General features: G+C 29.6%; 1 protein-coding gene across 1 annotated transcript; it reads right to left on the bottom strand.

Annotated features, from left to right (window-relative positions):
• Positions 1-9,998: 9,998 nt before the first annotated feature.
• Positions 9,999-10,646, bottom strand: LOC107017263. Its single transcript, XM_015217528.2, has one exon. It carries the CDS (start codon positions 10,605-10,607, stop codon positions 10,215-10,217), a length of 393 nt encoding a protein of 130 aa, XP_015073014.1. The 5' UTR covers positions 10,608-10,646; the 3' UTR covers positions 9,999-10,214.
• Between the last annotated feature and the right edge of the window lie 2,019 nt (positions 10,647-12,665).

Below are 12,665 nucleotides of genomic sequence, written 5' to 3'. Positions count from 1 at the left end.
TAAAGTTGCCAAAAAGGTTGAAAATTCATCCCACTTTCCATGTGAGTTTCTTGAAACCTTTGCAGATGCAGATGATCCGGACAAAAACATGTCAAAGAGGGCTCCTCCATCAGTACCTACACAGTATGATGCTGAAATTGAGAAGATCCTTGATCACCGGGTTTTGGGCACAAGTAAGAAGAATACTAAGACAGAATTCTTGGTTCATTGGAAAGGCAAGAGTGCAGCTGATGAAGTTTGGGAGAAGGCAAAAGACTTATGGCAGTTTGATGCTCACACAGAGGACTATCTTAAAACAGTCTCGATGAGGACATCGAGTTCAAGTGGTGCGGGTGGTCTGTTAGACCCGTAAACTACTTGATCTAACTACGTGCAGACATGTCAAGGACTTGGGCATTGGTCTTGACATGGATGAGGGCAAAACAGTGCAACCCAGGTTCAAGGTGCTTGAGTGTTGGCAAGGCAGCTTGAACGTGCAAGGCTTACGTGTGGGCTAGAGTCATTGGCAAGGCAGCGTGTTGGCTTGACAAGGCAAAGTTGTGAAGACTTGACAATGGCAAGGACAAAGGCAGTTCACGTGAATTACTGAAATAAAACTAAGTGTTGGAGGACAGCTAAAATATTCTAAGTGTTGGAAGCTGGCTGAAATATTCTAAGTGTTGGAATGTAGCCTGAAATATTCTAAGTGTTAGAATATTAGTATTTCGTGTAGATAAGAATGTAATTTGAATTAGATTCTATATGTTAGAAATATAGTTGTTGGAAACTTAGTTTGAACCCTGTGATGACAAGTGTCGAACAGGTGTCATTTGTCACTGCCGCATGTAACTGCCAAGTGCAGAAATTTTATTAAGGGTGGAAATTCGTCTAAGGCTTGGACAGAGTGTTTTCTAGCCTTAGACAAATTCGTGAAGCCTTCCTTTGTATTAATTATCAGATTAATAAAGGTTGGGACAAGTTCCTGTAAAATCTGTTTGTTGTTTAACTTTGCTGCTAAAGTATTTCTATACTTAGTCAAATTCGTGGGTGTAAAATAGGCTGAGTGTTACAGACGTTTGTAAGACTGCCTAGAGTGGTGTTCGGTAAAAATAAATCGACCCTCTTTCAAAGAACGTCTGCATGTAAAAAGAGACTTTCATTAATAAGTTGAGCATGATTGTAGAGATATGGTGGTGGTTATTTTGTAATTAGCAAATTCAGCTTCTTTGGCTTGTTGGTCGAAAGAATCAAAAGGTGTGATAGCCAATCGAACATGAGGAGGTAGTGGATTTTCTGGAGGTGGGGGGAGGGGGTTGACTTTGTCAAAATCAGTTCAATAATAGTATTTTTATCGATTCAGGTTAATCTGTTGAATGAAGCAGCATATCCGTAAGTTGACTCTTCAACATGCGCCACTAACAGCAGTTACATTTGAAAGGGCTTAAAATGTTTTGCAAATTGTGTTATATCAGCGTTTCTATATGGTTGCGGCAATTTGATTTTCCTACATAAAAGTTTTTATTTAATTAATGCTTTGGAAAAAGATAAAATAATTCAAGCAATGAAAAATGTGAATTAATACAAAGAAAGGATCAGTTCCACATCTATGGAGCACTATTACTGCACTTGCCAACCTTTTTTGTCCAATTATATCTCAAAATATTTTTAGATAGATAATTGCTTTAGAACTAATCCACAAGTAACATATACTCCAGGAGAAAAAACAGAAAATTCTCACCCTCAGCAAAAACTTCTGCAAATTCATACCAATAGTAACATCACTCAAATCATATAACAATTCAGAGCAGATCGTATGAATAAACATACAACTCCTTCATAAACAATTACTCCGTTTACATATGCACATTAAGGATTTTCGACAAATTTGACATAACTCGAATCATAAATTTCTTTTCACACATCCTTATCACAAAAATACATCAATTTCAAAATAACTCGAACAGTAACATACATTCTATATTTCCAACACCAAAAAGTTACTTCAACATACCTCCAACCAACTGTGCCATTAACAATTTCACTGTTCACCTATTCCTATCACTAAATTTCAGCCAAAACAGTAATACAAATTTTATATTTTCAAAGCCAAAAATCTACTGCAAAACGCCTACGCAAATGCCAACAAATTCTGCCATTTACAATTACACTATTCACATATCCTTATCATAAATTTCAGCAAATTAAAAATGTTTTATCCACTACAATGTTGCACAGGTGCAACAATAAATAAGAACGACAAGATGACTGCCACATATAGAAACAAACTTTTGTAAGAATATGAAAAATAGTGTGCTTAACAAAGCACAGATGGATGTGTACATTAGAAACTTCTTATTCATTGTAGCTCTTTCAATACTGATGAAATTTATCGCTTAATATATTGGGTTCATGTTTGCACGGGCAATGAATTCCTCTTTATAAATTACATTGTTTACATATCCGTATAAAAAAATATCAATAAAAATTAACCTCGACAAATTCATGCGTTTAAAAGCAGATCAAGTGAGAGATAACATGAAAATGAGAGAATTCAAAAACAATTATGTAATAATGTGATATGTAAAAATAGAAATTGAGTATAAGTTCCTGTTCATTGGCACACACAATTACAAAAGGGACTAACACATGGTAGAACTTGAAGTTTGCGAGCAGATATCACAAGTTAAAGAGGCAAAGACTATTTGGAGGTACATAAACAAATGACAAACAGAGGCTACATCTAAATACGACAGATTAACAAGACAATATAGAAATTATGTTGATAATTTTTATTAAAACTACCACCTTGTGTACAGATCACAATGAAGTAAATTATATAGAGGAAGCAAGAACTTATTAAATTACATTTTATCTTTTAAAGGAAACAACATACAGTTAAGCATTACAAACAACTGAAACAATAAAGAATGATGATGAAACAAAGAGGTAAGCAGGGTAGAAATAATCTTTTCATCCTGTAAGTGAAGAAGTTGATATTTCTAGGATTTATCTTTGGTGTCTCTGGGCGGAAACTTATCAATTATTTTGCATATCCGATCTTGCGATTTTGAAGTGATAGAGTTTAGGGTAAGTCTATTCACCATATGGAGTTAATCTGCAATTATCAAAGAAATAAATAGGAACACAATAATATGAATTAGTAGTGATGATAAGAAGACCTAACATCTTAAGTTTAAAAAGATGGAGAATATTATAATAGTGTCTCTAACATACTTAGATGCCATCATGAGAAGGTTTTTTTTAATGATTTCATTGCAAACTATAATACATGTGGTTTGGTCGTCATTGTCTTGAACTGTAGTTGGTCTGATCTATACTTGACATAATTATATGTTTTAGTTCGAAATAAAGCAACATATATTGTTCATGAGAAAATGCAGGTTCCCGCAAATAAACATAAATAAAGTCTATGTTTGACCTTGTGTTTTATTTATAGTCATGAAATAATATAGATGGATGGAAACTTGAGTTCTTTTGAATTGAAGGGGCAATCTTTCATCTTGTGAGGTTAGTAAAGGAATGCGTGAAATAACATATGCTTATTTTTAAAATCTCCACGGGATATTGTAGACCTAATGATATGACTCTTGAAATCATTACATATTAAGCATGTTTCATTACATAAGTCATCACAAGGATTCAAGTTACGTAATAGCATTATTGGACAATTTTTTTGTAACATTAATTCATAAGGAGGTAAACTTGCAGAATTTAAATTGTGCATAATATCTTCAAATTCACTTTGATCTTTTGGATCAACTGTTTCAAATTGCTAGATAAATTTTTGGAGATGTTGGTATTGAGTTATTAACATATTATTAATCCCATCGACGAATTCATTTTTTGTTGATAAAATGGCCCGGGAACTAATGAATGAAGTATCTAAATGGTATACATGCAAATTTGGATAACTTTAAATAAAGGGAAAATTCACAAGTATCCCCCTAGACTATGACCAAGATTCCAGAGACACACCTTAACTAAACTAGTGCTACATCATATGTTGAGATGCATGCTCTAGCTCCTGATCAGAAGGACAAATTGTTAGAGTCATGATTGAGTCGGATGGATCATTGTAAGTTTTTTTTGTTATGTATTTGTTAGTTTACTTTATTTATTTCTTATACTTTATTATATATTTCATTAACTAACATATTTATTATGTGTTTTGCAGGTGGCATCCTACAAAGGATGTTGCCCCACCTTTAGAATAATGTTAGATTGCACAGAGGTTTATCACTCTCGGAGAGAGATTCCAAATAGTATACGTCAGGTGATGTTTAATAAATTAAAGGTATAAATTTTTTAGTTAAGTTTAATAATTTTTGGTATACTTCACTTTTTTTACTATTGATTTAATTAACACTATTCAATTTTTTTCAGACTATGTGTACTTGAAGGTCCATGTACATTTTGGTCATTGCGACCACATTAGAGAGGAGGGAATCTGTGAGACTGTCCAGCTAGCTAAAGAAAGTTCGAGATACTAATCAACGTTCAGGTTGGATGTTACCTTATGTTTTGATGATTTGCGTGCATAATGAACACCGAATAGTTTAAGGCCAATTCTGAATAAGTGAAAAAGGCTAGAGGCAATCTTAAGGGTGGCTCGTTACACACTGGAAGTGCAAAGAGTATTGGAAAATAGCAAGAGAGATAGTAAGTTCTTATTCAAACTTTTAATTAAATAATTAGTTGATTCATTTATATTTTATAAATTTCAGTTCTTATTTATGGGAAAAAGAATTGGGGCGTACTCCCATTGAACTGGAGGTTTTCAAGAAGACTCATGTGAAGAAGAAAGAAAATTAGTCAGATCCAGTTGTGTGGATCGAGGGAAGGGTCGAACGAACTTTTGTAAGTTATTTAATATAAATAATATATATTGATAGTAAATATATTTATGACATGTATGTATATTGATTTCAGTATTTATATTTAATCTGCAGAATGAGTTTCATCAGTACGTCGTTGAAAAATCTGGATAGTTCGATTCAAATGATACTTGAACTGTCCATCGAGATTTGGACAGAGAAAGTGGTAGGATGGAGACACAAAGGTAGAATCTATGGTCGAGACTCTCGAAACAATGTAAGAAGATCTAGTCAGGCTTAGAAGGTATTAAATTGTCATGTCAAGTCGATGCACTTGAGGGTTTTCAGATTCTGTTATGTCGGCTTAAAGAGCACATATTATATCGGCACTGGCAGAGTCGAAGCGAAGAAGAATAGATAAACAACAAAGTATGAGTGAGATCATTCAACAAATCAAAGAACAGGTGATGAACCTCACTCGTCGACCTACTACTTCGGCTACCGAGGACACCGACGACCACAATGATGAGAATGATTATGTAGATCCCACTCCTTAGTTTAGATTTCTAGATATTTATGAACTTTTTAAAATTTTGAAACGAGCATTGAAAGATCGTACAAGTCCTTAAATTATGATTTTGATACTTTTGAATGTTATTTTGAGTTTACTATTTTATGTTTTGTGTAGATTGTTTATAAGTGTGTGTTTGATTTTGTTGAATAGTGTAGAACTGAATTGAATTGCATTTGTAGGTTTCTACTGTCAAAAAGTTATAGAAAAAGTGACGTGTGGCGTGGTTTTGTCCGTCGCTTTTCTGGGTATTATTTTTTAAAAAATTCAAAAAAGCAACGGACAGTGCGGTCTTGTCCGTTGCTCTTCTGGGATATTCAAAAATGAAATTTCAAGAAAAGCGACAGACTGAGTCGCCTTTTGAAATCGAAAAAAATTAAAACTAAAATAAATCGACGGAGTCCGTCGCTTTTGATAAAAAAAAGTTCTTTAAAAAAATTCAAAAAGCAACGCTTTTCGTCGCTTTTTAGCGACGATGTCTATTGATTTTTGAAAAGTGCCAAGCTAAAAAGAGACGGAAGTCACTGTGTTGCTTTTTCATTGATTTTGACCAAAAAATGACGCAATCTATCGCTTTTGGCCATCGTTTTTTTGCTATTTTTTAGCAGTATTTACCTCACTTACTACAATAATTGTTTTTAGTTGTTATTGAGCAAATTTGAGCAGTCGCTGAAAAGACATCAACAGTTGCTACAATAACTTCAACACTTGCTAAGAAAACTTTAGAAGTTGCTGAAAAACTTCAACAGTTGATACAATAATTTCAACATTTATTGCGAACACATCAGTTGTTACTTGATTTTCTACCAAAAAAAATAAATCAATGACTTCAAATTAAAAAGTTCTAAAATTAAAGCAAATTATTTTGTGAAATAGAACAAAAAAGAAAAAAAATGTGATAAAAAGAATGAACGACAACGATCATGATAGCAACAATAAAGAGAACAAATAAATGGAAGAAAAGAAAAAGAAAAGAAGAAGATGAGGAGGAAAGAAGAATTCTGGAAAGAGAAAGAAAGAAGGAAGAAGAGAGAAAAAGAAATCTTAAAAGAGATTTTAAATTTTGAAATATAAGAAGAGTGAGAAAACTTTTCAAATATTTTGAAATTAGAAATTGGGTTTATTTTGAATATTTTTAAAATTTTAGTGTATTAAATATTAAATTTTAGTCCACAATTATCTTAATCACTAAGTAAAAAAGTTGACTTGGTCAAAATATATTTTTTTCAACACTTTTTTGTCAGCTCCTCCTCAATTACTCTGCTTTTGTTGGTTTTTATTTATATGAGAACTGAAGAGTTTCTCTATCCATCATGAATAGATTATACATGAGATAAAGGTAGAAAAAAACATCTACGCCATGTACAACACAACAGTGGCTAGTTGAACATGTCGAAAAAAAGGAAAGGAATGTTGTGAGCTGACATGACCAAAAGACCCTTCATAAATCAAACTAATTACAAAAAAAAGCATGTTGATACCATCTACACAAACTTCTACATTGATAGAATGTCGAAACATATTATAAAATAAAATAAAGCAACTAATAAATAATGCATCAAATTTAACAAAATTTTCAACTAAAGAAAGTTGAAAGAAATTTATGATAAGACACACGTGGTCATCAAAAAAAATTAAAATACTGAAGCTGTAGTTTAATATTGAAGATCAACAATAGAAAAAGAAAAATGTGATTAAAATAATGAATGACAACGATAATAATAGCAACAACAAAGATAACAAGTAAATGGAAGAAGAGAAAAAGAAATGAAGTAAAAGAACAAGAGGAAAGATGAAATCTGAAAAGAGAAAGAAAGAAGGAAGAAGAGAGAAAAAGAAATCTTGAAAAAAAAATTAAATTTTTAAATATAAGAAGAGGGGTAAAACTTTACAGATATTTTGAAATAAGAAGTTGAATTTATTTTGAATAATTTTAAAAGTTAAGAAGCTTCAAACATTATGTTATAGATCCTAATTATCTTAATGTAGAATCCTTATTGAAATTTATGGAAACTTCGTATTTAGTTATTTAACTTGCTTTCATAATTTTAATGTCTTAATATTATTTTATTGCTTGATTTTGGATTATAATAGTGATTCTTCCATCGAAGAATTGATATGAGTGTCAATCACGATAGTTCGGACCATAACAGAAAGACATACATGTTGATACCATCTACTATGGTAGAATTTAGAAACATATAATAAAATAAAATATGCAAGTAATAAACTAATACATCAAAAATGAACAGAATTTTCAACTAAAAAAGGTGAATGAAATTTGTTATAAGGCACACGTGGCCATCTGAAGAAAAAAAACAAAAGCTGCAGTTTAATATTACAAGAAAAAAATTGACACATAAATTGTTAAATTACTAAAGTAACAGCCTCACCCGAAGCTCCTCTCATTCTCAACTCTAAAAAGAAGGCAAAAAGAGTAAGAATAATCACTTACAATGAATAAAGTTGTCTAATATAGTACCAAGAAATCTCTGTCCTATCAGTTTGAAGCACAATCAGCTTCAAATTATTTACGACTATTATTTTTTTAATTAGAGTTGCTTTATATATTTAAGATAAAATTACTATCACCTGAAAAGTAATTACATAAATATATATATATATATATATATATATATATATATATCAAAAATATTTTAAAACAATAAAAATCTAAATTTACGTATACGTTCGATACATATGTTTGTGTATACGTCCTATAAATATATAGCCCAAGACTTTTCTGATACACCTCACCGTAAAGTACCTTTGAGAACACTATTTTATAGTAAATCTTTCTTTATAAGATATATATTTATGGATACTCAAAAGTTATTAATACCAATTTCTCTGTCCTTTTAATTTTAGGATATTAAAATTTCCAACTCTTATATTTTTCGTCCTTTTTGTTTTTATTATTTTGGGTGGGTTGATTGTTGCCGTCTTCAAGTTCTTTATGGTTTGAAAATATTGAAAAAGACAATAGTTGAAAATGAGATGATATCACGACAAGTGAAAATTTTGACACCATAAAAAAATGGGTTAAAGATATATTTTATATGATTTACTTTAGACAGACATTTTATATATTTGAAGGCTAATTATATTTTATTTCAAAGTTTTTTAATTACATAAATTTCTTATTTTCTATCTCTCACGTATATATTCTTTTGTTGTTGGATACATTATAAATAATATATTATGTAAAATTTATTGCGTCGAATAAATTTCTCTATTATCAAATATATCAATCTCTATTCTGATTTCAAATATATATGTATATATATATTCTTTCAGATTAATAATTGTAAGTGTATGCATCGGGTATTAAAATATATTAAAAAATTATCATAATTAGATATCAAATCAATAGTTATGAGCATGGTTCATAATAAGAGAAATTCGTTTGAAATTAGAAGAAAGAAGGAAAAAGGGAATTTCTATAGTTTTTCAAAATGATAAAAGAAAATTTAGAAATTCTAATATTATAAATTATATATGGCAATGCACACACCTCAAGACGTTGCCAATTCCTTGGTATAGTACATATTTGTGTTGTCTCCTTGTTATTGATATTTGATATCGGGGCAGAGCTAAAGTGCTATTAGGATGTCATAGAATGTCCTTCGTCCAAAAATTATATCGTACATATAAATAAAATAATATTTTAAATAACTAATTAAATATTTTGAAACCTTTAAAATCGTAAAGTTTGTACAGCCCAGTGGTTCTTGGGGCTGGCGAAGTTGCGCGCAGTGGTGCTCCTCAATGACGCAAAGTTCGATTATCACCGATAATACTTTTTGTCTTATGATATTCTTTTTTATATATTTTAAAAAGAGTTTTACTTTTGTCTTATGCTATTTTTTATACTTCAAAAAGAGTTTCCTTAGTTAGTTACTGTTTAAATCGACATAATAGTTAATAAATCTATTATTAGTAATTAGTCAAAATCAATATTATTTGATAGAATAATCCTTAATTAGATAGAAGTTTACAACTTAAGAATTTAAGAAAAAAAGATTAAAAATGTAGCAGCCAATCAGAATTTTAATTGATTTTACTTTATCTTTTAATTAAATTTTAAATAAAACTTAACTTCTTATTTAATTTAAGTTAATAAATAACCCTGAAATTTTATATAAAACAACAAAACGCAAAAAAAGTTTCATGTAGAATTCTATTTTAAAAAACTTGTTGATTGTACTCTTTATTATATATGTCTCGTTTTACCGTCCTCGTTGTTTGAAGCGTAAAATAATGTCATTCTAACTTGAATTTTCTCCTTTTTTTCTTATTTTTTTCTTGCGTCTAATCAAGTTATATTAAACTAAATATACACATTCAAACTAAATATTATGAAGTTTAACTTTACAAATTTTTTTGTACATTTATTATTCATTAAGAAATTTAATTATTAATATTACATCGTTCAATTTAAAAAATTTCAATATACCCATTCATCATTTTTTTAATTGATATAATTCTTGAACACTTTTCGAAATTTTTTTGGCTATGCCACTGTTTGATACTGATCATTTCAAAATTGTCTCCGTATTCTGTTTATTCTTAAAATTATGATCAAGTTATTACACTAATAATGCATCATAATCTAACCCCTTTAAAATTGAATCATGAGTTGGACATATTAGAGTATTAATTGGTTAGTTATTCTAGTTGTAGTTACAATAATTAAGTAGTTACTGTAATTTTGGTAATTATACACTTATTTAGAGACATTTTCATACTTGAATCTCGAAAAGTAAATACAAACATTGTTAATGGACTAAATATATTTTTATTTACAACCACATTAGAAATCATAAATTCTAATGATCTTCGGCAAACCTCACCCCTCCTTTACCATGAGGTCCAATATCGTCAAATGACATAGAACTAGTAGGAATATTTGAATGATCTCCATTAGATGCAGCCACTTTTGAATTTGGAATTCTCTTATTATCGCTACCATATTCTATATCATGATGGCCTTCTCTACCTTTAGTATGAATTTCATGGCGTTGTTTAGGTGAGTGAAGATGATGATCTCCATTTCTTCTTTTGTTACAAATACGTCCAATTACACAAGAAATAAGAGATATAATTAAAATCACAGCAAGGATAATGAAAACTGTGCCAAATGATCCGTTTGAATGTGATGAAGATTGAGTAATTGGAGTGTTTTTGGGTTGAATAGGCATATCATCAACTGGCTCAGACATTTTGTTTTTGGATGGAATAACTAACTAACTAATTTTGCCTAATTAATAGGTTTGATTAGAATCTTCATGAGTTCTTTGAGTGAAGACAAAGGGAAGACTTGAGATAAGTAATGGAATGAAGTTATCAATAAGCTTTGACAACACATGTTGGATGGTTACTTTGAGTTCTAAGGTATGAATCTTCATTTTGTTTGAGGTTTTTTCCTTTTGATTTGGAAAAGGATTTTTTTTTTTTTAAAAACAAACACTGAAACCACATGAAATTTAATGAAAATTGTTCTCAGCTAATAGTTCAGTTTGAAAATGCGCTTCCTGACAATAGTTTGATTAAAAAAATGTCTCTATTAATACTTAATCATGAGTCAAATGTCTTTTGTCAAATAAATTTTTTTAGAAAAAAACACTATTTTACTAAGGATGATTCTTTTATGGGCAACTTTCACATATAACAAACAAAAAATTTATATTTGTATGCTATAGCAAACTTTGCATTATTGCGCTCCATAGCAAACATAAAAACTGTATAATTCGCTATACATATATAAGTGTATAATTCGCTGGCCTAAATTGTATAATTCGCTGGCCTTTTCCGCTGCAATTGTATAATTCGTTGGCCTTTTTCTCTGCAATATTTGAAGTAAAATGTTTGTAAATTGTATAATTAAGTGTATAACAAGAAGATATACATTTTTGCATGTGTATATACAATTTTCTCTCGCTTTATACAAAACAGAAACAGAATTATACACTTCTGTGTATAAAGCGAGAGAGGCGAGCGAGAATGGAGAGTGGCGAGCGAGATTTTTGGGAGAGAGACGCTGGCAAATTTTAGCTAATGTTTGCTATGGAGCACAATTAAATCAAACCCTAGCTATTCCATTTAATTTAGGTTATTAGTTTGCTATTATATACAATTTTCCCTTCTTTTAATTCGAAAAGGCTTATCCTAGCTACTTCAATTCACAAAGATTAAGAAATAAAAATAATTCTCTATATTATTGGAAATTTTCTTATCATCATTTAAATGAAAGTTAATGATTACTATGATTAGGGGTGTCAAATGGATAGATTGACTAGAATTTTGAGACATTAAAATATGTTTGAAATGGAAAGTGGATTGATTATGACCCGCTCAATATAATTCGATTAATCTCAATAATTTCGACATATTGCTATTTACTTCTTACAATCAAAATTTGAATTTCAACTTAAGAAAATAAAACAAAAAAAGTTACAAATGGATAGATATATCCTAGAACATATTAAATAGATAATAATCCACATATTCAATATGAGAATATACACTATGTAATTGTAAATAAAGTGTCTTAATACAAGTTGAAATTAGAGATTAAATTAAATTAAAAATTCTTTTTAAATGAGTTAAAATTGACCCAATTCATTAACCCATAAAATTTTAAACGAATTGAGTTGATTATCTATTTTAGAACTCATTTTGAATTTTGATACCACTATATATAATCTATATTATCAATTAAAAATATATTAAAGTATTTGTATTTTAATGGTTAAAATGAGACTCCTTCACATCTAATGACTATTACGACAAGTCGACCAAAACTACAAAGTGATACCATCATACGATCCATAATTTGAAGTATCTAAGAATCGCCAATTAGAACATCTTACCTTGATATTAGTGGTGGTAAATGGGTGGTTTGAATCAAATTTGAGTGGATTAAAAATAAGTTAACATAAAATGGATAACAATTTAATTCGTTCATGTATTTGATAGGTTGGATAAAATATAAGTTTATCCATATTTTGCTCACGTTTTAACTTAATAAACTCAAACATCTCTTTAAGACGAGGGAATATGTAATACATAGTAGCTTGTGCAACTTATTGAATGAATATTTGCATTTTAAGAGTAAAACATGCTTAATGTACTTTAAGTAATATCAATACTAATAGATGATTTATTTATGTTACACTATTATTTATTATTCATTATAAAATTAAACAAATAAAAAATATAATTATAATTAACAAAAAAAATGTACATTGAATATATATATATATATATATATATATATA

The sequence above is a fragment of the Solanum pennellii genome, chromosome 4, assembly GCF_001406875.1.
Source record: "Solanum pennellii chromosome 4, SPENNV200".
Lineage (NCBI taxonomy): Eukaryota > Viridiplantae > Streptophyta > Magnoliopsida > Solanales > Solanaceae > Solanum > Solanum pennellii.
The sequence above is the reverse complement of the archived record's forward strand: the minus strand, read 5'-3'. Positions and strand labels throughout refer to the sequence as shown.

Bases quoted from the DNA above. Each gene is read 5' to 3' on its own strand.
- LOC107017263 (XM_015217528.2), bottom strand. From the start codon at position 10,607: ATGTCTGAGCCAGTTGATGATATGCCTATTCAACCCAAAAACACTCCA.